Consider the following 25,676-nt stretch of genomic DNA (forward strand, 5'->3'; position numbering starts at 1 on the left):
TAAAGTTAGTATAAAGTGAATTATTTTGCAATTTTATCCAATAAAGCCAATTAGGGACATATATGTAGCAGATTTAGCCTTGATATGTCAGCAGGGGGCATTCCATATTCTGAGAATTAGATATTGCTCCATTTTCAGAGCTAGATTACATAAGAAGGCGTCAAAATAAATAAATTATATATATTGCGCAATGGGGTTTCATTATGCATGACAAAATATTTTAAATGCAAATCTTAAGGTGTTTACTGTCCCTTTAAGTATTGCATGGTTGAATCGTTTCTATATTAAATCTCATTGATACCTTGGTTACAATCTATTGTTGCTCAATCAAATTATTAGTTAACATATATGCCTTAAAAAGTGAAATTTGTATGTCAAAAAATGTTAATGAGATGAAAACTATAAATGATGGAAAAGTAATGTTATTAATTAGTGATTAATGAAAATGTAAAATTAGACCCATAAAGGGCCAGATTACAAGTGTCGCACTTATAATAGCATGGGTCACAAAATGCAATATTGCTGGACCGGTCTAACATTAGCGCTACACTTCAAATTACAAGTCCATGGTAAATCGCATTTACCAGAAAAGGGTTAGCACCGCCGACATTGCTCTAGAACAATCTATACTTTCAATGAAGATCACGAGTGCTCTAACTAGCGCTCATATTACAAATTAAAATGTATAGGTTGCGCTTGAATGCAAGCCGATACTGTGCTAGAAAAATTAGTATGACTTTAGACCTGAAGTAAAGTGTAAAGGTTAAAAAAAAGTTGCACATAACACATCAAAAAAATTAAAATAAAGTATTACACTCATATATACGCTTTTTAATAAAAAATATACCATTGTAATATTTTTTAAAGGTTTTAAAAGGTTTAAAAAGTGATATAATATATGGAAAGGTATTTGACTGGAAAGGGCTTCAATGTATATTTATGTCTAAATATGTGTATATATGTGTGTTGATATGTGTAAATATGTATGCGCACATATATACATATATAAACACATAAATAAACACATACATATAAATATATATATATATATATATATATATATATATATATATATATATATACACACACATATATATATATATATATATATATATATATATATATATATATATACACATACATATTGGGGGCCCTTCCAGTCAAATACCTTTAAACATGCAATTTAATTTAAATTTATATTGATTTCTAATGTGTTTTGAATACAAATATTTGTAATTCCTTATCTTCACTTAGAAAAAATGTTCTCTTTATTTTTTTAATTAATATCTGTATATATATATATATATATATATATATATATATATATATATACACACACACACACACACAGTATATCCATGTAGATATATAGGTATAGATATATAGATTTTACCAAAAAATAATCATATACAGTATATACTATATATATATATATATATATATATATATATATATATTATTTTTTTTATTAATTTTTTTTTTTAATTTAAATTAAAAGAACATTTTAAAGTAATCCTAACGTACCTTTGGCTCTAGAGCAGTGTTGGGTTAGCGAGCGAGTGATAACTAATATAGGCATTTCTTCAGCGAGTTACTGTGGTCGCCATATCCAAAGTCCTGAAGTTAGCAAGCCTGAGTCTTTCACTCTCATGTTAACGTTTTACTTTCAATTTGTAATACACGTGCTAATCCAACAAAGCTAATTTTTTACTTTGAGCGCATAAGACAGAATTTATTTTTTTCCGCATTTATTGGTTATCTTAAACTTTGGCATTAACATATGTTTTCCTGCAGTGGCGTCACTAGGGGGGGGCGGGGGGGGCGGGCCGCACCCGGGTGACACCCACCAGGGGGTGACACCAAAAAAAAAAAAAAAAAATTTTTTTTTTTTTTTTTTTTTTTTTTTTTAATTTTATTGAAATTCAAAGAAATACAATGTTGAGATGCATAGATTATTTTATTAGAGGCTGGCATTTGTGAACATTGGTGGGACTTGGGAAGATGTAGACACACAATTTTTTTGCCACTTGAGCCAGTGCTGCAATTTCAACAAATAGTTTTCCCGGCTACTTTTGCTTGTTTGTACTTTGCTTCTCCCCTGCCCAATTTCGCTATGAATGTTGTGGGCATGCCGTGGGGCTTGCAAAGTTGCGCTGCTAGCCTAAACCTGCCTGCCTATCTGTGCTCACTGCTCAGTGACATGTGGAGCAGTGGAGTCACTCACTGCTGTGCTGTCTCTCTAAACGGGAACTGGCAAATCATGAGGGGATGGCTAGCACCTGACCGCATGACTGTTTGACACTGTCTTTAAAGTGAAGGAGCCACGTATGATGCCCACCAGACCATTACGGTTACGGTACACTAAGTGCACACTGAACAGGTAGGAGGGCGGGCGGGGGTCTGGTGGTGGGCAGAGTGCAGAGGTGATTGGCCATAAGTGTTTGTGTGTGCATCTGAGTATTTTTTAAGTGTGTCTGAGTGTTTGTATGTGTGCTTGCCTGTGTTTTTGTGTGTGTCTGCTTTCTGGGGGGGGGGGTGACACCATAACTTACCGCACCGGGTGACACCAACCCTAGTGACGCCACTGTTTTCCTGCAGCTTAGTCTTGATAGATTATAAATAAACCTAAAATACTTAAATGTTTTGTAGTTACTGAAACCATTGAGGTATTCATTAAGGTCTATTTTCTTAATGTTTTGCTGGAGGTCATTTTAAAGGATTTATTGCTTCATGCATATTTCATTCTTATTTTATTTTATTTATTTTTTTCTAAAGAATGAAGTTTATGAATGTGATCATTACATCTTTTTCTGGCTTTGATCATTAAAATTTATTAAAAATTTTGCCCACAGGTGATTTCACTATCTCCAGCAATTTGGGAATTTAAATGTCTGGATGCTGGGTTTATAGAGTAAAATAGAAAAGAAATATAATTATAAATTATAGGAGTGGTTCTGAATAAGTATATAAAATCCTGCCATACTTACTCGGAGGCATTTTGAAATAAAAGTGGAAAAATATATTTTAATGAGCACGTCCCTCACTTCTTGGATGAGTGCCATAGTGGAAAATACTTTATTTCTTTTATATAGCTGATGTTGTTTGCACAGCAGATGAAATCCATTCCAACAGAATTATTCCTCAAAGCTATGATCAAATGGGGAAAGAGATAGCTTAGCTAGTTTGTCACTTTTAGATTTAATATCTTTATTCAGATGTAAAAGATTGTGACCACAAGGAAGTGGGGATACTCACATATAATTTACTCCCTGGGACTATTATCTCTTGCAGTGTTTCCAATGAATTGAATATGTTTTGCTTCATTAAAGTGTAAATCATGAACTAAATTGTAGGGTAGTTATATGAGAGATGCGTTCAGTAAAAGCTTCTGATGCCATATTAGTAATAGAATGATTATAGTAGGCATGTGGTGTGTTAAATATATCACATCTGTCCACCACACAAATTCCATGCAAGTCAACTCTGTGAGAGATAGAAATAGCAAACAAGATAAAATAATGTAGAATATAAGTATAATCTAATTTGCTTACTTTCCATATCGGCGCACCTGCCCACAAATAAGATACAGGCACATAAACGGGTTATGCAACGATTCACCTACTATTCATTTAGGGGAAAGAGCTTTCTATCCTATGATGGGGTCACAGAATATCTTTAGGAAATCTTTAGCACTGATCAAGTAGTAGAGCGTTGGATTTGGATATATAATAGACTACTAGACCAGCAGACATATTTATTAGCAATAACTGCCCATTTCTTGTTTTGCACTGGGCAGAAACAATTATAAGATTATTCAGGGAAATTGGCCTTTTATTTAGACGCTGTAATTTTCATTCATACGAAAGAGCAACATTTAAACATATTGATTTTTTTTTTACAGCTGTTTTACGTGTGTACTTCCTACTTATATTCATAGGCTAATAGGCTGATTTTCAAATTCAAATGAATTTAAAATGGAAAATCAGCCAATAGGAATGCAAGGGTACCTATATAAAGGCAGTACCTTGCATTCAAAATTCAGTGTCCTGCTGGTTACCGCATGAAGAGGACGTCGGGGACGGAAGATAAGAAGATGGATAAAGATAAGAAGATCACCGCCAGGATGAATATAAGAAGACCACCGCCGGGATTTTATTTATTTATAAAATATTTTACCAGGAAGGATACATTGAGATTTCTCTCGTTTTCAAGTATGTCCTGGGTCCACAAAATATTGCATTGATACAAGATGGAGTGCTGCCGTCTGGATTTATCTTTGGTGAGTACCATCTTTGGGGTTTAGTGTTAGGATATTTTTGGGGTATGTTTTTTTTTAGATTATGTTTGTTTTTTTTAAAAAATACAAGAAAATGTTATTGCCAGCAAAAGAGTTAAATAACCTTTTAAGGGCAAAGCCCAACAAAAGGCCCTTTTCAGAACGATTTTTTTTTTTTTTTTTTAGATAGCCTTTTTTTCGTGGGGGTTACTTGTAGAGTGGTGTAGATTTTATTTTTTCAGGTAAGATTTTTTTTTAAGTACTGTTTTTTTACAGGTAAGTTTAGTGTTTTTTGGGGTAACTTAGTAGGTGTTATGTTAGTGGGGTTAGTTGTTTCGGTGGTTTAGATGTTAGTTGGTTACTTTGCAGTTAGGTTTGTGGCAGATTAGGGGTTAATAGTGTAGCTGGATACTTTGTGATGTGGGGGTGTGGCGGTTTATGGGTTAATAGTGTAATGGGTTACTTTGTGGTGTGGCGGTTTGGGGTTAATAGTTTAGTGTGGATTTTCCGGTGAGCTATGTGGCGGGCTAGGCGTTATTAGAGTAGGGGGCTTATGGTGATTCGGGTTAGCGAGCAAGTATGGGTATGATTTTTTTTACACGTTTCTTTCCCCATTAAAGTCTATAGGAGAGTAAGTTTACGCAGTTGCGATATTGTAAATTTTGCTCTTTTTGCACGTCAGGTTATCGCACAAGCGAAAAATATTTACTTTTAACTTGTAATACGCATGGCAATTACGGCTCCACACGTAATCTAGCCCTTACTGGATTGTTGTCACTCATTTGTATGACTATTCCACAAAAGTATATTCTTACTTATAGTTTTGAGCTATTTTGAAAACTGGAGTAGTAAGCACACGTTACATGTAATTTTCCAGGCAGATGTTTAATCTTTTGGACCCACTCCAATAATTAACATTCAAGAAAGAATGTTTTCTATTTTCTTCAGTAGTATGTTGTTTTTGTTCGACACTGCAATAAGTATAGGCATAATAACCCACAATGGGCTAGATTACAAGTGGTGGGCAGACTTGCACACGTATTAAAAGTTCAAAGTAAACGCTTTCACCAAAACGCAAGCTAAATAAGGCTAAGGGTTAAAAAAAATGTGCATCAAACACAGCATAAATAAATTAAATTAAAGATTTACACCCATATTTACAGTTTCTGATAATACTAATTTATATAAATATTAATAAAAAAACTTTATAATGGTTAAAAGGTATGTGGTATATGACAAGGTATTTGACTAAAAATGGACTATAATGTATGTGTGCATGTATATATATATATATATATATATATATATATATATATATATATATATATATGTGTGTGTGTATATATATACATTCACACATTTTGGAGCCCTTTCCACTCAAATGCCTTAAACCTTGAAAAATCATTTTTAATACATTTTTATATTTGATAATGTGTTTTAACCCCTTGAGGACTGATGACGGTCATGAACCATCATGACTTAAACGAGCAGTGGGAGCTTCTGCCGAAATACTGTTACTATCTGCCAGGCATGTGAGGCAGATAGTAACAGCCAATTATTATGTTTGTGACAGTATTACAATGTCACTATTGATACATTTTAAAAATATATATTTTGAAACAGCAATGTCCTACTTGTACTTATAGCCCTATAACTTGCAAAAAAAAGCATGTAAACACTGGGTGTTTTTAAACTCAGGACAAAATTCTGAATCTATTTAGCAGTTTTTTCATTAGATTTTGTAGATCAATAAAAGAGTTTTCAAGTAAAATTTAAAAAACATGTTTTTTTTTCAATTTTTCACCATATTTTATTATTTTTTTTAAAGTAAATTATATGACATGATACAAATAATGGTATGTAAAGAAAGCCCTTCTTGTCCTAAAAAAAACAATATATAATTTGTATGGGAACAGTAAATGAGAGAGAGGAAAATTACAGCTAAACACAAACACCACAAAAGTGTTAAAACAGCCCTGGTCCTTAAGGGGTTAATGTGTTTTTACTGTAAATATTTAACATTCTAATTTTCTTAACTATATATTAGAAATATATTTTTAGAAATAAAAAGAAAAATTTGTTCTATCTGAAGAACATTAGACTGTAAAATATTCAAAGTAAAAGATGGTAAGCGTCGCTCCAAAGCCCATAGATGAAAGACAGCAACTGCAAACAGTTCACAGCAGGGCATCCACTGAGGCAGCGTGGCGCATACGAGCACCGTCACACATCAGTGTGGTGCACGCTAATCAAAGGTGAAGGCCGAGCCAGCCATGATAGCAATAGGAAAAGAAGAAGGCGGCACTCAAAGGATCCAAGTAAAACTTACAATTTATTTGAGACGATTAAAATCCACACTCAAACACAAGACATGGACAGAGGGGAGGAGCCCTTACACGTTTCATGCCGTTGCGGCACTTAGTCATAGGATGACCCCACATACAATGACTCTGCCTTTTATAATGAGCGTATCCAATCACCAGTCACACAAAAGTAACCATGGAAACGGCCACCATAAAGGCAGAAACAATTATACATAAAAGATACTACATCTATGTCAACTTAAAACAATATAACGTATCCTAAATAGTTACATTACATTGATATAATAGATAGTGATTAGCCGCAAATAATATCATAAAGCGCATAAAGCTATATCACAGAAATGACACTGATCGATTTGACAATTGGATTGCGGGTGGGATTCATAAATGTAATTACAATATAGGGGTAATATGAATTCCAATAGAAGTAAAAAAAAAAAAAAAAAAAATTCAAACATAAATCAAAAATAGTTCATAACTACAAGGATTAATATTAACAAAAATTCCTGAAAATATATAAATGAATAAAAAAAATGAATGAAAAAATATAAATAAATGAATGAGTGAATGAATGAATTAATTAATAAGTAACTAGACCCCTTCTGCTGTAGAGCTAATCTGCTCAATAATGGTAGGCCATATTAGACTAACACTAATATGTATTGACATACCTTACGTTAAATTATACTGGATGTTCAGATACATGGATACAAGTCTTAATATACAAAATAACTAATTACCCATTCCTTGTTTAGTCCTAATGGTACCCTGATCTTTAATTTCCATATCCAGTATAATTCCTTCTTGGATAGAATTTTATATCTATTTCCACCCCTTATTTTGCAATGTCTATGACCTAACCATAAATCTAGACTCATTAGTAAAGTGGATACCATTAAAGAGTCTTGCTACACTGGAATCTTTGTTGTAATTTTTTATATCCCTTTTGTGTTCACCTATCCTAGACCTCAGACAGCGAGACGTTCGACCTACATACTGGTCCTGGCAAATTTCACACTCCAAAAGGTATATCACAAAATTAGTGCTACAATTAGCATAGTGTTCTATGTTAAAAATGTATATTAGTGGCAGTACTCAAAGCTGGCATGCTGTGAAATTACTTCACATGTTCCACAATTCCTAGAGAGACAGCTGAAAGTTCCTTTTTTGTACAGCCAATTCCTTTGTTTGGTTCCAAAGTTACTAGTGATCATACTGAGGGATAAACTATTTGCTAATGTTGGTGCTTTCCTAGATACAAATTTAACCTTATCAATTATGGGAGATAATATTTCATCCCCTTTTAAAAATGACAGGTTCCTTCTTACAATTGTGTAAATATCACTGTACTGTAATGAAAACTCTGTTGAAAATACTACTGTATCATTGTTGAAACCATTATTGTTTCTAAAGTGACAGACTGGGCTCTTAATTAACTGTAGTGGTTTGTCTTTAACTTCTTTAAGTGTTTGCTTTAGTGACTCCAAATCATACCCCCTGGCAACTAATCTATCCGTAGGTTTCTCAGCCTGTATATTAAACAACTATTCTGAATTGGTATTCCTCCTCAATCTGAGGAATTGACTTTTTGGTATAGATTTAATCAAATGCTTAAGGTGGCATGATTTGGCATGAAGGATGGTATTACCAGATGTAGGTTTTCTGTAGGTGTCAGTAATTATTTTCTTGGTTTGAATAGAACCAATAAGAGTTAAATCAAGGAATTGAGTTTGTGTGTCTTGTATCTCACCTGTGAATCTCAATCCTAAATCATTGTCATTGTGATAGTTTCACTATTTTTAATAAATAACTTATATCACTAGATCACTGATTGTATGCTCTCATAATCTCCCAATAAACATATCTAGAATATGGGGAACCTGTATGATAGCAATTAATATAAATGGATTGATAGGTGATAACACAGGACTGAAAGTCTTGCAGTCAGTGTAAACTCTATTTAATGAAGAAATTAAATTTTTATACATGAATTAGTATAAATGTTAGATAAAGATTCTTTAATATGATAAAGTGCAGAACTAAATGTGTTGTCATATTTGATTTGAACAGAACAATATCCTTTCTTGAAATATTAGCATACTTCTGCAGAGGCATAGAAATGAAGATGAGCTTTATAACCGTTTGATGCAATAATAATAAGTTGAATGAACAAGGGTTGAATGATTATTAACAACAAACAGAACATAACAGTTTAGCGTGGCTGCGTTGCAGATGATGCGCTTCACATGAATATTCCTCAATAAAGTTTTAGGTTTATTAAAGATCAAGTTCAATTTAGTAGATAAAACAATAGGTTATGATTTCGAAAGTCATACCTTATTGAGTAGAAAGAATCCGAGCAGGCAAGTGGATGTGCGGTATAGTTGTTCAGGAGTCAGAACAATAAGCTGATCGTCTCTCAGCTGTTTGGCGCGCTGCTTCCTGAGACTTGGTTCAGGGCGGGTGACGTCACCGGTTGCGATCTGTGTACACAGAAGCTGTGGCAGCGCTGATACCGGAACAAGTAGAAAAGTAACAGAATAAACTGAATCAGATCTGTTACGACTGTAAATCCAATATGTCCTGAGGTAAGTTCAAAATAAACAAAGTTGAGATAGATTAGGGTAAAAATCTTTAGGAGAACTTTAAGGCTGACTTTATTGAAGAGACTTAGGGAGAGCTTGATTTACTTCCCACAGTGATTTAATAATCAAGCAAAGAACTCTGGGAAGATAGGAACTTAAATAAGGAGAAATGAGAGGTGGAGAATTTGACTTAAAGGTACAGAGCCTAAGTCAAATCCTGACAGTCATTAACAAATCTCAAAAAAAATGTTCAAAGTCAAAAGAACCCTTACCAAAAAAAATCAAACCATCTATAAATCTCATATATAAACTAATGTTTTCAAAAAAGGGGTTACTCTCGGAATAAAGATTGTTAAGTTCCCACCATCGTTTGCAAATTTATTTGTGGGATGGTGGGAACTCAACAATCTTTATTGTAGGGTTCTGTTCTCCCTTTCCTTGATACACCCTGTTTATTTCCACCCCTCTTCCTTCCCCTCCCTTTCCTGACTCACCCTCTTCAAAAACCTGGGATTCTACTCTATTTGCTACAGGGATTCTATTGGCCTCATTAACCATGGCCCTCGCATATTTGTTACTTTCTTTTTGTTTCCCTGATTTTAGAATGCCTGCATGGGCTAGTGGTTGGGCTGTTGGGGGGTTAACTGGGGCTATCAATTGAAAACCTGTTGTAGATCGTTCGTCTGAGTCATAGTTATGGCCCCCCTCATCTGACGAGGCACCACTTGACATGAAGTCCACAAAGTCCCGGACATCCTCATCCTTGTTAGAGTCTGGATCTGTGTCTGAGAAAGTCACTTGTTTCTTTATTGCTGAATCATCTGTCAGCTCCCCTCTTCTGCTTTCTCTGTTTTCTACTCCTCCTATTCTGTTGGATGTTCGATTGGTATACTCTATTCTTCGTATAGTCTCCAGAGTTTCTAGTAAACTTTCTGAACTTCAGTCTATCTATGTTTCTCTTCATATTATCCACTGTCTGTTTCAGCAGATTATCTAATTTCTCATATTGTTTGTGATCTACAAACTGTTTTAAATGTTTTTGCAGATCTATGATGCGTTTCCTAGCTTCATCTAGTTTCTGCTCTTTATACTTTATAATGAGGTGCATTAGTCTGATGGAGCACTCTGTCAATATGTAATTCCATTCATGTATGAATGTTTCATCTGTTACCATAAAATACGGTCTTTTTCTTATTCTCAGACCTCTTGGTACCATATTAATATCCACATATTTTTCCAGAGATCTCTTGTCCCACCACACTTGGTATTCTTAGATTAATGCCCTCTCCATATAGATGAACACCTCAGAAATATCTTTCAGTTCATAATCTGCATTAAAATTTTGTTCCCTCCTCAGACTTCAATGTCTTTGAAACGATAATTGATGTGAACAAGTTTGTTCGCAAACTCACCCTGAGAAAGTACTTTTATAATGAACTGAGTAAGGGTGAGACAGAAGAAACATTGAATCCTGTGGAGAGAACAGTACAAAATTATCACTTTAAAGTCAATGATGCAGGGGCGTATTACTGCCTAGGCAGACAAGGCACGTGCCTAGTGCGGCAGCTTGGGAGGGGGCGGCACTTTTTGGAGCATCTGTAGGAGTCTGATATATATATATTTAGGGCGCAAAGTTACCCCGCTTAGATTTAAAAATACCGAGCCCTAGCGAGGACTGCAGCTTGATTGGCAGCCGCTCTGTCCACAGACCTTCCTCACAGAACTACCAGAGGTGGGTGTAGTATGACAGCAGTTGCCGTGTTGTGGGAGCCGAGAGATGACAGAAAGGTAAAGTAACCTCTTTGCTCACATGTATTACCGGATACCCAGACTGCACACCACTGACAGGCTGTCAGCCTTGCTGGAAGTATTAGCTCTGCATTACTGTAGTGAGAGAGGTTAAGCTTTAGGGCTTTTTCATATTGGCGTGTAGGAAGGCTTGTTACCAGTCTGTGGTATGTTGTAGTCCATAGATAGTACATTTCCCTGTCAGCTAGATAAACGTCTGTGTCTCCTCAGAACGGCTCCCCTCATTCCTGCTCTTAACCCTATGCCGACACTATGACCTGACAGATGTGCACAGGCTGCCTCCTAACTTATTTGACAAACGGCTGTGTGCCTACTCAGAACGCCCGTTCCTGCCCTTCCACATATTAACCCTATCCTAATCCTGGTACTATGTTTTTCTGCAGTCTCAGGATTGTGTGAGTGCTGCCTACATAGATAGCTTGTCAGTGGGTCCAGAGACACACTTTAGCTTGGTATATTTCTACAGTTTATTAAAGTGTTGATTGTGTGTTTTGTTTTATTCACAATTTGTTTTTTTCTATTTGAAGGGCCATGATAACCAAATGTTGAAACACTTGAAAGTGTTGCAGCAATGCTGTAAAAAGCTGACTAGAAAATATCACCTGAACATCTCTATGTAAAAAAGAAAGTTATTTTACCTTAAAAGTTCCTCAGTAGCCACATCCCATTGTAAATGACTTCTAAGCAGCAAATCAGTATGTCTGTCCCGGGACAGCTAAGGGATTGAGCCTTGTGCACTCTCATGTTATTTCCCTATTCAGTTTAAGGAAGTTTACTATGAAATCTCATGAGAGTTAAGTCAGATCTCATGAGATCACAGTAAAAGAGTTCATGACCTCAGCACTGCTGATGCTGATTGGCTGCTGTTCATTTCTTCATTTTTTTTTTCTTTTTACCTGCAGCTGGGCAGCAGCTGAGTATAACTTTTTACACAAAATTTACTCTGCTGAGCTGAGGAGATTGTGAGGTAAAATATCTTCCTTTTTTACATAGAGATGCTTAGGTGATATTTTCCTGTCAGCTTTTTACAGTTATTCTGCATCAGTTTCAAGTGATTTAGCATATGAGCATTATGTCCCTTTAATTTTTATTAGGTTCTAACATAGAAATACAGTGTCCACATTACCATGTACATCCACATACATATATATATATAAATCAATATATTACTAAGCCCATGTGATAAATCAATTATAAGATACAGCTATCACCGGTATTATAAATAAGCTTGATCATTATGACAAAATAATGTACATTACAGGATTTGGAGAGAATTTCACCATGATTCTAATCTAACAAAAGAAACCACTTCTGGCTAAATAAGAAAATAATATTTATAACGTTCACTTCTTTAGATATTTGTCTTCTAGCATTCACAATTATAACTGTGTATGTTTTTTTTGTATGTATGTATGTGTCAATGCTCGCAGTGTGGTGTGTATGTGTGGTGTGCTTGTATGTGTGGTGTCCGTATATGTGGGGTTTCCGTGCTTATGAGTGTTTGTATGTGTGGTGTGCGTGCATATCAGTGCATGTGTGTGCATGTATATGGGGGGTGGGCTGCTTTGCCTTAAAATACTCGGGCCTACTTTTGGTTCCAGTCCTATAAATAAATACATTTTTAAAGTCACATTATAACCTGACCAAAAAATATTATGGCCAAAAAACAGCATAAAACCTAGGGGGTTGGGGGGCAGCAGAATTTTGAGTGCCTAGGGCAGCACAAAACCTAAATATGCCACTGCAATGATGCAATTGATTTCCTTACACTTTACCAGTTAGAGAGAGAAAGTGCACAACCCGTAATAGTCATAAGCACACATAGGGGTTTCAAGCCAAAATCCATTTTTTATCCCACTCAAGTCAGGGGGATTGTTTTGGAACAATTCCATGAAATAGTTGAAGAGGGGGGAAAAAAAAAATCTCTCTTCTTTAACAGAATCTGTCAGTTCAGACATCAAGCAATGCCGCGCCCTGACTCTCTTAGTACCCTAGGGGAATATTCCAGCTCTGGTAGGGGTCGCGGGCACATAAGGCTCAGTGCAGAAGAGACTGCTGGAATTGCTATACTGGCTCTAGTCATTGCTCTTCTGTTCATCTTTGGATGCTGGTACTATAAAAGGCGCAGTGGCTACAAAATATTAGGGAGCCATCAGTTCAGTCCAGCAGCGATTAGAAATTTCATTGGAGGATCCAGCAATGACAATGAAAGTAAGATGCCCCTACAAGACTACAGCACTATGAATAGTGTGGTACCTGGAGCATCTCCTGCGTATGAAAAAATCTCCACAGACTTCCAGCCTCCACCATATACACCATGAAATGAGCTTTACGTCATGTAGCTAACTAGCTTAACATCATTACAGGAAAATATTTGTCCATTATGACAAAATAAAAACAAACTTGTATTTGCTGTATAATTGTTGTTGTCCTAACATGAATGTCAATCATTATAGTTTATAAATACAAAAAAAAAAAAAAAAAAAAAAAAAGAAATAGTTGAAGAGGATTTAGTAAAATTAAAGGCTGAAAATAAATCTCATAGAAACAACCTTACAGTGGGAGATAAATTAGACCTTAAGAAACTCAGAGAAAGAGAAAATTTGGTGATTAAAAATTCTGACAAAGGCGGTTCAATAGTGGTTATGGACAGGAACTTTTATGTACAGGAAGTTCTAAGACAATTGCAAGATAGGGATTTGAATGAAGTTCTAACTAAAAATCTAACTATGAAATTTCAGGCAGACTTGAGGGATCTTCTAGACGATGGGTTGGAGTTGGGAGTGATGGATCTCGTGACCTTCGAGTATTTGTACGTTGATGAACCAGTGATACCAATTTTTCATCACTTACCAAAGGTGCACAAGTCCATCACTAATGTAAAGGGACGTCCAATCGTTTTGCGGATTGGCTCTCTATTTGAAAATCTCGCCGATTGAATAAAGTCTCTACTCCAGCCCCTCTTGTGGAAGCTCCCTTCATACTGAAAAGATACCAAACATCTGCTGACCTTAACCAATAATATGTCTTGACAAAATGAATATAGCTGGTTAACAGTAGACGTGGTGGGTCTATACTAAGCCATACCACATACGGAAGGTATATTGGCCATGGAATATAGGATGAACCTTCTAAGTGACTATGATGATGACCTTAGGGCCTTTATATTAAGGACATTAAAATTTCTGTTAATCCATAATTATTTTGAGTTTACAATGTTTTATCTGCAGAGATGTGGGACAGCTATTGGGGCAAAATTTGCCCCAGCCTATGCCAACCTCTATATGGGGTGGTGAGAGATGTTCCACGTCTATGCAGATAATAATCCATATAGAGGTTCGATCATAGCGTGCAAACGCTTTATAGATGACCTTTTGTTTATATGGTCAGTGTCACAAGAAGAAAGTGAACTGTTTGTACACTTCCTTAACTGTAACAAAGCAGGTCTTCAATTCACTTGAGTCTATGACAGGAGTAAAATTTCTTATTTGGATGTCAACCTAGTAGGTGACAGTACTGGAAACAGGATTATCTCATCCCTATATGTGAAACCAATTACTGCAATTGCCCTGCTCCATGCGAAGAGTTGTCACCCTCGCCACATGAATTATAGTGTGGCCAAGGGTCAGTTTATAAGAATAAATCGCAATTGCTCAGAAGAGGGTGACTTTCTAGCAGAGAGCAGGGTCTTGCAATCAGAATTGAGAGCACGTGGGTAACCTGAGGGACCTATTAGGAGAGCCTATATGGAGGTCCTCAATACTCCTAGATCAGATCTTTTGAAAACCAAAACGTCAAAAAAGAGTTCACCAGGTAATAGCCAGACCAATAATATTACATTTGTAACCACCAATTCAAACCAATATAGAGAAGTATGTAACATCAACTCAAAGAATTTCCCTATCCTCAGGGCAGATGAACAGCTGAAAGAAATAGGTGATAAAGGCTGCAACTTTGTTTCCAAAAGAAATGTAACAATTGGCAATTTGGTTTCCCCCAGTGCACTTAAGAAATCTAAGAAACAGTCTGCAGAGGCTTAGATACAAGGTAATCACAGAGGTAAAAAGTGTATTAATATAAAAGTGTTGGTTATGCAAAACTGGGGAATGGGTAATAAAGGGATTATCTATCTTTTTAGACAGTAACAATTCTGGAGTAGACTGTCCCTTTTAAAGCTGTGAAATAAAGCTCAAAAAGCAAAAACCAGGGAGCTTGTGAAAAGAAAATTCAATTATAGTAATATAAAAATGTTTGCATCTCACATAATGCCATTTGATCTAAAAAGACAAGATATAGGGGTAGATTTATCTATAGTCGAGCGGACATTATTCAATGTAGCATACGCTGTCGGCATTTAACATTATACAAGCATTTCTAGTGAAATGCTTGTGCATTGCCGTCACCTGCTCACAGCAGGGGCTGTCAATCATCCCGATCGGATCGGGATGATTTCAGTCCGCCACCTAAAAGTTAAGGAGCATCCGCTGCTTAATAAATGGAGCCCATAATGTTACAAAGGAAAATTGTATTAAAAAAAAACAAAATGACTATGGCATATATTAAATTGTTTTTATATTATTAATGTGACACTTTGTTGGACATTACAATGAAAGTAAAGTCACAATGAAACTGTTATGATTCAGATGGAGTAGGCCATTTCTAAACAATTTTCCAGTTTACTTCTATTACCAAATTGACTTTGTTTTTCTTGTTATGCTTTGTTGAAAAGTATACCTAGGTATGCTCAGGAACAGAACACACTATTGGAAGCTAACTGCTTATTGGTAGCTGCATATATATATATATATGCCTCTTGTCATTGTCTCACCCAATGTATTCAGCTAGCTCCCAACAGTGCGTTCTGCTCCTTCAGCAAAGGATACCAAGAGAACAATGTAAATTTGATAATAGAAGTAATCTAGAAAGTTGTTTAAATGTTTATGGTTTATACAGTCCCTTTAATTATGCATGCATGGGGTCAGAAACTTGAAAGTAATCTCATAGTCTGGAACAGTCGAGGACAGTAACTTGAAAGCAGAACTGGTTATGACGATCTCATAATTTTGAATAGTATGGACCAGCAACTTCAAAGCAGAAATGGACATGGAAAAATTAAGTTTAAAATGATCTGGATTAAAGGGCCATAATACCCAAATGTTTAAACACTTGAAAGTGATGCAGTATAGCTGTAAAAAGCTGACTAGAAAATATCACCTGAACATCTCTATGTAAAAAAGAAAGATATTTTACCTCAAAAGTTCCTCAGTAGCCACATCCCATTGTAAAGGATTTCTAAGAAGCATTTTAGTGTTTCTGTCCTGGGACAGCTAAGGGGATGAGCCTCACGCACTCTCATGTAATTTCCCTATTCAGATTACTATGAAATCTCATGAGAGTTAAGTGAAATCTCATGAGATCACAGTAAAAGAGTTCATGACCTCAGCACTGCTGATGCTGATTGGCTGCTGTTCATTTCTTCGTTTTTTGTTGTTGTTTTTTTTACCTGCAGCTGGGAGCAGCTGAGTATAACATTTTACACAGAACTTACTCTGCTGAGCTGATGAGATTGTAAGGTAAAATATCTTCCTTTTTTACATAAAGATGCTCAGGTGATATTTTCCTGTCAGCTTTTTACAGTTATACTGTATCCGTGATTTAGCATATGAGTATTATGTCCCTTTAACTACTTGAAAGCAGCACAGGGCACAAGACAGGCTGGGTCAGCTACTTGGAAGCAAGACAAGACAATCTCTTAAAGGGATACTAAAGTCAAAATTAAACTTTCATTAATCAGATAGAACATGTAGGTTTAAGAGACTTTCTAATTCACTTCTGTTATTCAATTTTGCACATTCTTTTCATATTTACACATTCAGTGGCTTCAGCTCCTACTGAGCATGTGCACAAGTTTACAATGTAAATACTAATCTGTGATTGGCTGATGGCTGTCACATGATACATGGGGCAGGCAAAATGGGGGGGGGGATTAATTTATCAGAAACAAATCTACTGCTTATTTGAAATTCAGAGTAAGTGCTATTGCATTGTCTTTTTATTATGTACTTGTTAATTATGTAATTATATTGCATTGAGTGGTCCTTTAATCAGTATAACCAATTCAACAACCAATTGAATCTCTAAATCTGGAAGGACAAATTCATTGACTTGTAAGTAGAAGAGTACAAACTCTTAACAAAGGCAGACCAGGAACACAACAGGACAATATATTACTTAAAGGGACACTGAACCCATTTTTTTTTCTTCTGTGATTCAGATAGAGCATGCAATTTTAAGCAACTTTCTAATTTACACCTATTATCAATTTTTCTTCGTTCTCTTGCTTTCTTTATTTGAAAAAGAAGGCATCTAAGCTATTTCTTTGGTTCAGGACCATGGAAAGCACTTGTTTATTGGTGGGTGAATTTATCCACCAATCAGCAAGAACAACACAGTATGTTCACCAAAAATGGGCCGGCATCTAAACTTACATTCTTGCATTTCAAATAAAGATACCAAGAGAATGAAGACAATTTGATAATAGGAGTCAATTAGAAAGTTGCTTACAATTGCATGCTCTATCTGAATCACAAAATAAAAAAATTGGGTTCAGTGTCCCTTTAATGGATCAACAGAAAGGAGAGAACTTGTCAATCACCTATTCAAGACGAGTTTAGACTGTGACATACAGATCTAATGCAAAAGTAGCGTTCATAGGATATGACATCACTCCCTCCCTGTTTTGCATCACTGCACCTCCAAATCTAGTGCCATAATATAGAGTGCATGAAGACATAAGATAGTTTAGTAATTAGTAGAATTAAAAAATGAAAAGTTACGCAGTCACAAAAACCATGATTATCAACAATTCTGCTTTTTTTCATATATCTGCTGAGCATGAGCAACAATGTGACAAGAACTTGTGATAAATGTATTATTGCTGTGTTTATGAATGGGCTGGAATAGCATCAAACCAGAAACCCCTGCAAAAAACCACATGAGGTACTTTAAACAGAATTTCAGATAGATTTCAATAGAGGCAAATGTTTATAAATATATTTATGTTTAATTACTATGATTTGTGTGTGTATGTCAGGATTCAATTAATATCTATAAGACAATACTGGGTTATAAGACAAAAGTGGTCTTCAGTAAAAACTAAATCGAATATAAAAACCTGGGCTTTAAAGTTGATCAATAACACAAATATGATGCTTGGCTGACACCTGCTGTTCGTTATGTAAAACTGCAACTAACTACAAATGTAAAATGCACATATTATGGTTGGTTACAAATTACTCTAATAATACAAAGGAAATAAGTAAGAATTTATATTAAATTAGCAGTCACGGCTTTCCCCCCAGGGGAATTATTGCCTGAGGCCATGCCATGATTGGAGGAAGCCGGATTAGTCATTGCTGACGTGTGAAGAGAGGATCTCCGTGCAGGGGAAGCTGGTCCAGCTGTGAAGAGGAGAGAGGTAAGTTTTTAAACAAAACGGCTGCTTTATAAACTTTGATGAATGAAAGTGCCCATTTTTAATAGTATTTTTAAAAAACGGGCTTTCATTCATCAAAGTTTACTTTCACTTTAAAGGGACATGATACCAAAATGATAAATGACTTGAAAATGTATGCAGCATTTCTGTATAAAGCTTACAAGAAAATACCATATGAACGTCTCTATGTAAAAACAGAAGATATTTGCTACAAAATTCTATCCTTCAGGTATTGTCATCTGCATGGTGAAAAAAAACCCAACCAATTAGCATCATCAATGCTTAGCTCTCATGTGATTTCACGATAATATTGCTAGATTTCATAGTAAACTTTCTTATACTGAGAAAGGATAGAATATGTTGTGCCTGCACATGCCAGATGGCTGCTCCCAGGATGTATGTCCCGGGACTAGCATTCTCATTGGATGATTAAAGTCCCTTTATAAAGGGATGTGGCTACTGAGAAACTTTTGAGGTGAAACATTTTCATATGCTTAGATTACAAGTGTTGCGCTAACTGTAGCGGAAGTGCGGTATGGTTTTTGTTGTTCTCCCGCAAGCGTTTTCAGACTCGCTAGCCTCACCAGTCCTTATGTTATTAAATAATATTTAATAACATAAGGACTGGTGAGGCTAGCGAGGCTGAAAATACTTGCGGGAGAATAACAAAAACCATACCGCACTTGCGCTACAGTTAGCGCAACACTTGTAATCTAGCCGATAAAGATGTTCTGGTGATATTTTCTTAATCGGCTTTTTACAAACTTGCTGCATTACTTTCAAGTGATTTAGCATGTGGGTATTGTGTTTTTTTAAGTAGAATAATGCATCAAAAATTAACACAGTATACTATAATGTCCATTTATGGAAAAAAAATTCTGCTGCAGTCTATCTAACATATTTGCTCTTTTTTTTTCTAGCTTTCTGCTGCAAGCTACAACCTTTAAAGAACAGATGCAAAAATGAATATATTTGCTTAGGGAAATGTGGGTGTTATTCCATAAATCTAGGTCATACATTTTTTATCTGTGCTTTTGTTCTGCTAAGAAAAAGGAGACAAAGGGGCAGCTGTAGAGACATTTGGCTGTGCTGAGGGGTTGTGGGAGGAACATGCTGGAGCTCTGCATAGGACCAGCTTGAGTTTCTGTCCTTAGTTATAGGACAGAACTTTATGGAATTTGTTTGGCAAGACATTTAGTGCTTGGATGCTCATGCAATCCCTTTCCTATTAGTGGATGGATGTGTTTGTGTGTTTCATGTACAGAGATTGACTTGGATGTTTTTCTGTATTGTGATTTTCACTATTATCAATTATTCTGTGCTTCCACAATGACAGATAGATCGATAGATAGATAGATATATTACAGATACAGACAAATAGATACATATTATAGATGCAGACTAATAGATAGATAGATTTAAAACTGTCTTTTTTTGTCCACATATACCCGATTTTTTTAAAACCTCAGCTGAAATTTGAGGACAAAATTCAGGTACCACCTGCCCTGAGCGGATTTCGCAAGAACATATAGATCAGATATAAAAGATTTACCTATTTGAGCATAGGTGAGTTAAGGTGAGAGCCTGATGATAAATGATTCTCCAGCTTTGAGAGAAATGTTAGTTCAGACTTTACAGTGGCTGAACTCACTGAATGATCACAGAAAAAGAGTGGAACTCTCCAGCACTGCGAGATCTCTCTCATTTCTGTGTCTGAAGGAGAGACAAGCCCAGTGCGAAACAGCATTTCATGATATGAGAGTGTTGTTACACTTAAACTTTGTGCATTGTATTTTATATTACTTTACACTTCAGATTGGGTCCTTTCAGTATTATTACATTCAAGCTTTGCACTTTCTATTTTATATTTTAATACATTTAGCTTTAGATCCATAAGTGATTTTACAAATCCTGATTATATTTTGAAAGTTTCTGTGTTAGTTTAACAAATTAGGAATACACTATGTAAATTTCTGTGTATCTTTTTACAACTTCCATTGCACTTGGTATTTTCTATATTGTAAAATAAAACACACCTTAAGAAAGTGGAAGGGACAGGGGTGTTACCTAGGCTAAACAAGGGAGTTCCCAGTATATGTCTGAAGCTCTCTCACAAGTCTTGTGAAATGCTAAGCATTTTAAACAAGCTGGTCTCACTGTTTTCACAATACACTTATTTTACTGACAGAAAAGTAATATACAGTATACTAAACTATAGGCAAAAGCAAGTTGAATTGTAGTGAAAACATTTCAGTTTAATTTGGAATTGATGCGAACTGAACCTTTATATCTTCCCCAGGTTTTTACCAGTTACCTTCTGCTCCCCTGTTAAATTCTGTATCCCAGTGAGTTCAGCCCCTGTGAAGCCTGTAAATTCTCTCCAATCTGGAGAATATTTGCTTATCAGGCCCAAGTAATGAAGCTCTTTGGGAAACTGAAGCTGTCAGTTTTTCAGTTTTATTTTAAAAGAAGAAATACAAAGTGTAGTTTGTAAAAGATACACATAACTATACAAAGTATGATCCTAATTTGTTACCCCTTTACCAATATATATATATATATATATACAAAATACGGAAGGATACTGTACTCTCAGACCAGACCAGGTACACAACCCATGACCTTGCAACATGCTCAGCCCTGGGTGCTCACTGGCACTCACAGGAAGTTGTGCTGTCCCCAGTGTCACAGGCATTTAACCCCAGACAGGTCTGTGTGCAAGAACCATAGGGAAAATTACAAAACAAATTAATACAACACACAGAGAAAGCCCAGCACTCACTTACAAGCTCTCAGCTAAGATTAAAAGCAAAAATGGAAGGGTTACTTACCGCATTTGGCCAAATGGGACAAGCCCAGGTACCACGTCAAGGTCCCTTCCAAAAACCTGGGAACCTAAAACAGCCACACAATGCAAGCTCTCAATCCAACAAACTGCGAACAAGTGAAGGGTGCCCAGGCTTATGTAATCACCCAGACATATATAAAACACAGAAGGGGACTGCACTATCAGACTGGACCGGGTACACATCCTATGACCCTGCAACATGCTCAGCCCTGGGTGCTCACTGGCAATCACAGGAAGCTGTGCTGTCCCCAGAGTCACAGGCAGTTAACCCCAGATAGGTCTCGGTGCAAGAACCATAGGGAAAATTACAAAACAAATTTATACAACACACAGAGAAAGTCCAGCACCCACAAGCTCTCAGCTAACATTAAAAGCAAAAATGGAAGGGTTAGTTGGCCAAATGGGACAAGCTCAGGTACCACGTCAAGGTCCCTTACAAAAACCTGGGACCCTAAAACAGCCACACAATGCAAGCTCTCAATCCAACAAACTGGGAACAAGTTAAGGGTGCACAGGCTTATGTAATCACCCCAGACATATACAAAACATGGAAGGGGAGAGCACTCTCAGACCGGACCTGGTACACATCCCATGACCCTGCAACATGCTCAGCCCTGGGTGCTCAGTGGCACTCACAGGAAGCTGTGCTGTCCCCAGATTCACAGGCAGTTAACCCCAGACAGGTCTGGGTGCAAGAACCATAGGGAAAATTACAAAACAAATATATATGTATATATGCCTGAGCTTCAGGAAGCTCAAGCAGCTGGAGTCCCTGAGCTCCAGGCTTATGCACGCATATGGAACCGGAGCACGATGGGTGCTCCGGTTTCATATAAGGGCGGATGCCAGATCATTACAAAGTTCAAAAGGATTTCCAGTCTCCAAATAATAAGTAAAAAAACCTTTATTCACTTATACAGGGTCCATAATACAGCAACAGCAACAACGTTTCAAACCAGCAATTAGACATGACTAAAAACCAATTGCTGGTTTGAAAAGTTGTTGCTGTATTATGGACCCTGTATAAGTGAATAAAGGTTTTTTTTACTTATTATTTGGAGGCTGGAAATCCTTTTGAACTTTGAACATGATGCTGGGATCTGGCTAATCCCCCTTTTCCGTGCCCCAAAGTCTGGTGAGAGGTGCTGGCTTCCCCTGTGAGTTATTTGAATTAGCCAGATCATTACACACAGTGATACTCTCTGTGGGGAGAGGGGAGGGAGTGGGAGGGCCCTACACTACAGAAAATGAAAATAAAGTGACATGGAGGGATGGGGCAGCTACACTACAAAAAAAGGGGAGCTGTTTGGGGGGATCAGGGAGGTTGGAGGGTAAGGGGGTTGCTACACTGCAGAAAAATTTAAAAATAAAATAAAAAATATTTAATGTAAAAAAAATGCCTTAAATTTTCATACTGGCAGACATGTCTGCCAGTACCTAAGATGGAGGTAACCAGTGGGGTTGGGGTGAGGGAGGGAAGAGAGCTGTTTGGGAGGGATTAGGGTGTGGGAGGTATCAGGGGGAGGGTCACTTGCATTCAAGATCCAGTATTGAAGAGGAGCTCCTCGTCGGATGTCTTCAGGATGGACCCGCTCCGCGCCGGATATCTTCAGGATAGACCCGCTCCGCGCCGGATGTCTTCAGGATGGACCAGCTCCTCGCCGGATGGATGAAGATAGAAGAGGCCGCATGGATGAAGACTTCGCTGGCTGGATGAAGATGGAAGAGGCCGCCCGGATGAAGACTTCTTGCCGGCTTGATGGATCCTTCAAGCGGAACTTCAAAAACTGTAAGTGGATCATCAGGGTTAGTGTTAGGTTTATTTAAGGGTTTTTTGGGTGGGTTTTATTTTTAGAGTAGGGTCTGGGCAGTAAAAGAGCTAAATGTCCTTTTAAGGGCAATGCCCATACAAATGCCCTTTTCAGGGCAATGGGGAGCTTAGGTTTTTTAGATAGGGCTTTTATTTGGGGGGTTGGTTGTGTGGGTGGTGGGTTTTTCTGTTTGGGGGGTGTTTGTATTTTTTTTTACAGGTAAAATAGCTGATTTCTTTGGGGCAATGCCCCACACAAGGCCCTTTTAAGGGCCATTGGTAGTTTATTGTAGGCTAGGGTTTTTTTATTTTGGGTTTTTTTTTTATTTTGATTTGTTTTTCATACTGTGTTTTTTTTATTTTTTTAACTTAGTGTTTTTTATTTTTTGTAACTTAGCGTTTATTTTTTTGTAATTTAGTAATTTTTAATTGTAGATTTAAATAATTTGAGTAGGGTTAGGCTTTTAAATATGTAATATAGTTAATTTAATTGGTAGTTTAATGTAATTTTAGTATATTAGTTATGGTAGGTTAATTAATAGTTTAATATAGTTTAATTTAATTTTAGTATAATAGTTAGGGTAGGTTAATTAATAGTTTAATTTAATTCTACAGGTAAGCTTAAATTTATTATAAGATAGGGATGTTGGAATTTTAATGTAAAGATAGCGGGTTGTTGGGTTAAGGGGTTAATAGCTTAGTTTTTGGCGATGTGGGGGGCTGGCGGTTAGGGGTTAATAGGTTTAGTAAGTGGTAGTGATGTGGGAGGCCAGGGGTTTAGGGGTTAATGCATGTATTTAGTTGCAGTGGGGTCCGGGAACAACGGAATGGGGGTTAATACTTTTATTTAGTTGCGTTGGGTCCGGGAGCGGCGATATAGGGGTAAGTAACTTTATTAAAGTTGCGGCAGGGTTTAGGGGTTAAACATTTTCGTAAAGTGGCAGTGTTTAGTGACAGGGTATAAATAAAGTTGGTAAAAAGCCGAATAGCAGCGAGATCAATGACTACTAGTTAACAACAGTCTGCTGCTCATCGCCCCATACTTGGTGCACGGCTTTTTGCCGGCTTTTTTAATAAATATGGAGATTGTATTCAGGCCCACGGCTATGATGTTAGGCAAGCGTATTGGTGCCGTTGAATGCAAGAAAGTTGACGGTTTGATAGATAGGCCTCTAAAGCTAACATTAAACTTACAAGCTACCTGATTAACCCCTTCACTGCCGAGAATAATAGAAGTGTGGTGCACAGCTGCAATTAGAGTCCTTCTAATTACCAAAAAGCAATGGCTAAGCCATATATGTCTGCTATTTTTATAAAAGGGGATCCCAGATTATTGCACAAGCGGTATGTAAATAATTTCAGTGAGAAACCCAAAGTTTGTGAAAAAGTTAACATTTTTTTTTTATTTGATTGAATTTGGAGGTAAAATGGTGGCATGGAATATACCAAAATGGGCCTAGATCAATACCTTGAGTTGTCTACTTAAAGGGACACGGAACCCAAATGTTTTATTTTGTGATTCAGATAGAGCATGCAATTTTAAGCAACTTTCTAATTTACTCCCATTATCAATTTTACTTCATTCCTTTGCTATCTTTGTTTGAAAAAGAAGGCATCTAAGCTAAGGAGCCAGCCAATATTTGGTTCAGAACTCTGGACAGCACCTGTTTATTAGTGGGTGAATGTATCCACTAATCAGCAAGAACAACCCAGGTTGTTCACCAAAAATGGGCCGGCATCTAAACTTTCTACACAACAAAAGGGTGAGCGCTAATAAATAGCTAGTGATAACCTCAATGATATATAAACATGTAAATACAATTAGAATTGCCAGCAATTTGGCATGTTAAAGGAAAGTTCAATTTCAGATTAAGAAGTGTATCTTTCTTCCCAACGATGGCAGCCTCCTCCTCACCAACAATGGTCCAGAGATGCTATATAAAAGACAAAACAAAGGGGCGCCTCATGTGTAGTATCATCAAATAAGCATAAAGCCACAGAAAAAAGCCAAATGGGTACTCACAAGGCTCTGGAGCACACCTATGTGCTTGTAGGAACAGGCTGCAGATTTTATCAGGTGTGACAGCTAACCCACAGAGGATATCAGTCATTAAATATTAGATGAGCACACTTATGTGGTAGTAGGAGCAAGCTGGCATATTATGATAAGGTGTTTCAGCTCACCACCAAGGGACTTTTCCTTAGGATGCAATATCCAAAAGTGGCAGACTTCAGTGTGTTAGGTTCAACTCCAAGCAGGTGCAGGCAGGTAAAATCACTCACAAGAGTATTTTTTAAAAATTAAAAAGTTCTATTTATTAAAAACAAATTAAAATACATATACAAAGGAGTGAACTAGGGGCATACAGTCAAGCCCCCTGTAAATGCAACGCATTTCTCGGCTCATACGCCGTTTCCTCAGGCATATTTTTTACCCTGCTACTGTCCTGCTTTATATACCTACTATCTAGTGCTAACTAACATTTTTCCTCTCTATCCTAAGGGCGTGTACCCTTAATTGGTAACCTT

General features: G+C 36.6%; 1 protein-coding gene across 1 annotated transcript; it reads left to right on the forward strand.

Annotated features, from left to right (window-relative positions):
* Positions 1-12,937: 12,937 nt before the first annotated feature.
* LOC128655597 (melanoma antigen recognized by T-cells 1-like) lies at positions 12,938-13,414 on the forward strand. Its single transcript, XM_053709187.1, has one exon. The coding sequence runs from the start codon at positions 12,959-12,961 to the stop codon at positions 13,313-13,315; it is 357 nt and encodes a 118-aa protein (XP_053565162.1). The 5' UTR covers positions 12,938-12,958; the 3' UTR covers positions 13,316-13,414.
* Positions 13,415-25,676: the final 12,262 nt, after the last annotated feature.

Source organism: Bombina bombina, chromosome 4, assembly GCF_027579735.1.
Source record: "Bombina bombina isolate aBomBom1 chromosome 4, aBomBom1.pri, whole genome shotgun sequence".
In the NCBI taxonomy this organism is placed as follows: Eukaryota; Metazoa; Chordata; class Amphibia; order Anura; family Bombinatoridae; genus Bombina; species Bombina bombina.